This window comes from Papilio polytes, unplaced genomic scaffold (genome assembly GCF_000836215.1).
Source record: "Papilio polytes unplaced genomic scaffold, Ppol_1.0 DF824158.1, whole genome shotgun sequence".
Classification (NCBI taxonomy): domain Eukaryota; kingdom Metazoa; phylum Arthropoda; class Insecta; order Lepidoptera; family Papilionidae; genus Papilio; species Papilio polytes.
Window position 1 is genome coordinate 919,515 of NW_013525046.1, and position 3,804 is coordinate 923,318.

At 39.3% G+C, this 3,804-nt stretch overlaps 1 protein-coding gene across 1 annotated transcript in view; it reads right to left on the bottom strand.

Annotated features, from left to right (window-relative positions):
* LOC106111482 (dynein heavy chain 2, axonemal) overlaps positions 1 to 3,804 on the bottom strand; it is a 39,362-nt gene that overhangs the window by 8,738 nt on the left and 26,820 nt on the right. Inside the window, exons 56-63 of the mRNA XM_013293601.1 lie at positions 3,442 to 3,546; positions 3,140 to 3,366; positions 2,294 to 2,523; positions 1,816 to 1,970; positions 1,643 to 1,742; positions 1,400 to 1,524; positions 657 to 879; positions 277 to 485 (exon numbers count right to left, since the gene is read on the bottom strand). Of these exons, the coding sequence (XP_013149055.1) occupies positions 277 to 485; positions 657 to 879; positions 1,400 to 1,524; positions 1,643 to 1,742; positions 1,816 to 1,970; positions 2,294 to 2,523; positions 3,140 to 3,366; positions 3,442 to 3,546 (1,374 nt within the window). The remainder of the gene's footprint in view (positions 1 to 276; positions 486 to 656; positions 880 to 1,399; positions 1,525 to 1,642; positions 1,743 to 1,815; positions 1,971 to 2,293; positions 2,524 to 3,139; positions 3,367 to 3,441; positions 3,547 to 3,804) is intronic.

Here is a 3,804-nt window from a genome sequence, read left to right on the forward strand (position 1 = left end):
AAATCGAAAATCACATTGGTACAGCGGGATTCGAACCCAAGACCTGTAGATTACAAGTCAAGTGCTTAAACCACTGAGCCACCGACGCTCTATTACTTATTGTATACAGTTTGTATTTAATCAGTGTAATCTCTGTTACCCGTTACCACTTCCTATTTGCCATGAAATAGTGTATTCTTACTAAAAAAAAATAAAACTCATTTGATAACCAGCTGCAGTACCTGTCGTTTGTTGCTACAAGACAAGCTTAGACTTTTTTACTTAGGTTACTTATACTGTAATTCTTTCATATGTTAGATAAATAATAACCAAGACTTTCTTGTCCCTTGCGATGGAGAGTACGAGAGTGTCCTTCATCTGCTCTAGCTGCGGCCGCTCCTTGCGCACCACGATACCCAGCAGCTGCGAGGTCAGACCCTGCTCCTTCACCGCGAAGTTCACCATCGTCGTCTTCGTTAGGATCTCCGGTGTGTAGATTGGGTTGCCTTTACAGTACTTACTTATTTATTTTTGACCGACTTCCCAAAAGAAGGAGGTACTCAATTATTTTATATTATTACTCAAGTATGTTTTTTTTTTCAATTAAGCGCCAATAGCTTGGCCGAGGGTTCGAATTCTTTGCGTGAATGAGCATGTAAAAATAATATTCAAATAACCTAATTTAGTAGTAAGGTATAGCTGGAAGTTGGAGTTGTAAGGCACCATCTTCTCGTTGAATTTTATCACCAGTGATGTCCCGATCTTCACAATGGCTTTATCCAGGATAGGTGCGATGGAAGGGTCCAGAATCTCTCCCACATTCTGGATCAGGATAGGAAGGCCTTCTGACAGGCACTTCTCCATCACCTTCAGATAGTTTGGTTGGCCGAAATCGACTACCTATTTAGAAATGTTGATGGAAATTATATGTATATTTTATTATGCAGAAGTTTTAGATCTACATTCCAAATACTTGTATTTCAGTACGCTTTATCTATACTTCTATACTAATATTATAAAGAGGATAGATTTGTTTTTTTGTATATATTGAAAAATAACTCCAAAACTACTGGGTCGATTTTAAAAAATCTTTTTCCGTTAAAAGGTATAGATATACCTTTTAACGGAAAAAGATTTTTTAAATTTTATCACAGATGTGAGAAGCATGGGCTATATTTTTCAATTTGACGTAGGCTAAGTCACAAGCAACAGCTAGTTCATTATAAAGAGTGAAAATTTGTATTTTTGTATGTATTGAAAAACTTAAAAACTACTAGGCCGATTTCAAAAAATCTTTAATCACTTAAAAGCTACGTTATCAGGGAGTAACATAGGCTATGTTTTTTTATTTTTTTTTTAATTATTGAAGACGAATTCGTTAGCAATAGCTAGTATTATGTAATGTTCTTACTGCACTTACTTCGATTCCATTATTTTCTTCGAGTCTAGATATCCAGATGAGAGCCTGACCCTGAGGGTCCACAGCCAGCGGCCAGCGCGTCGCACGACGCACTATGATGCCGTTCTCAGCACTAAAGTTATCATCTTAAAAACATCATAGTGCGTTAATAAGCAACTTCTAACAGGCATTAAAAATCTCTAAAACCATCAGATCAAGTGCAAAAGAAAATTTTGTTGTAGTTTCAGTCTTTTTTCTACAAACCTGGTAGTCCCATATAATTCCAGTCTCTCAACGTAGCATCATCTAGAAGGAAGTTCTTCATGCTGAGATCCATTGTAACTGGTACAGCTTCATTGTAAACCTGACAGAGACAAGAATAAGTCAGAACCTAGTAGTAACATCAAGGAGCCAGGAGTCAGGAGCCAGGGTCTCACCTCCCGGAACCAGTCATCCATGAGCTCTTCGCGGTACTCGGAGACGAAGGGTCCGAGGTAGGCCACGAAGGCGGTGGCGATGAGGCAGTCGCCCGGCAGATTGTCGAATTCCTTGTCCAGTCGCTCCACTGTCATCTCCCAGCGCTCACGTTCACCTAAGTTTAAGTAGATAAGTAATTTAAATAAAATTTCCTCAAAAACTCTTCTCCTTCAACATCTAAAATTAAGCCTATTGGTCCCTTTCTTTTTCCACCATTTTGTTATATGGTAAGGATTGGAAGAGAAAGTGTATTTGACGGTGGAGTTGCATAGGAAGGGGAAATATCTTCTTTATATGCGGTCTCCTCCGTTGATTAAGGGTAGGCAATGCATCTGCAATTGCAGATGTGGGCAGCGATCGCTTCACTTTCTTGGCGAATTCAGGTGGCCATTCGTTTGCTACCTTATAATATAAAAAAATGTGTGACGATTAACTTACCTGACAATCCGGTGATGAGTGCCTCCGCTCTTTCAAGTTTTAACTGCAGCATCCTAGACTTCCTCTCGAGCTCCTCCTTCTGCGCTAGCTTCTCGTCGTACTCCTTCTGCAGGCGTGCGATCATTTCACTCAGTTCCCGCAGCTTGGCGCGCGCCTCCGCCAGGATCTGCTGCTTCATGCGCAGGGACTCTAGAGCCTCCTCTAGACGCTCTTTCTTCGGTTTTACTATTCTATAATAAATTAACATTATTATACACAATTAGGATCCTAATTCTATAAGCACCACAAATGCTACCAACAAAAAAAAAACAAAAAATATGTTGAGGAAATAGTTGACAGTTCACTTGTTTTAGACAACTTATTTAATTGATACTGTCACTTTAAACTCAGAGCAATACTTCTCGTCAGGACTTAGGATGCGCGTCAATATCCATCCTTCTTGGGACATGGACAGCTGTCAGCTAGGGACGTGACATTTATGCCGATAATCTAGAGTTGCGCCAATTCTACAGCACGGTACTAATTTTGTTCTTAACACTTGACATTTTCGCATGGTCCTCACTAACGCTATCTATTAATATACTCGTATTGTTTTAAATAAATTGCCAATATGTGTCACTAAATCATATTTAAAACTCTGTGTTTTCTTTTGTGACCCTGTTTAGTTTATTTTATAAGAAAAGATATAAATAATTTATGTCAAAAAAAGGACATGAGGTGGCACTAAACTTGATAACATAGTACCTTTGAAAGAAGTTAACAGTGAAAAAATGTTGCTGACTGTCTACTCTATGTATTTTAAATATCTTTTGCTCCCAAGTACAAAATAGATTAAACATGTCTTACTTGTAAACTTTGCCGTACTTCTCGATGGCGCGCACCCAGAGACAGAGCGACTTAGCGGCGAGCGACACCGTGCCCACGATCTCCGGCTCGAAGTCCGGCTTAGCGGTGTATGTGCCTATCTTCTTTAACGTCTTATCAGAGATGTTATCCTTATCAAAGTCCCGCAGCCGGTCCAGGAAGTACTGGTCTCCTAGCTGACGCTTCGCCTCCGCCCACGTCGGCTCCTTCTGTTAGTTATAACCAAAATCAGTTGACCCCTTATCAGGAGTAACCTTCTACTTCAGTCACATTGTCACTTTAACCTGTAATAATATGAGGACCGCTTCCATGACCATTTCGACTTTTTGCGGTGGCTTTGCGTAGGATTTTACTTCTGTAATATCTTTCTTGTTGAGTGCATCTAGAGCCTGGGAAAATAAAATAGCAATATTTGATTTGTATCATAAAATTATACCATCTGCACCTACATACATATAGTCTAGAAGTTCTACATGACCTAATTTAACACAAATGTCTTTGTACAATATGTATTGTGTACTTGTGTTTGAACAACAAAGTGGAAATGAACTGTGACATGAAAAACAAGAAAAGTGGTAGTATCAGACTTGTCTCGTGTCTTACGACGAACTCGAGGATAGTCTGGAAGTTAAATTGTAACTTGTATT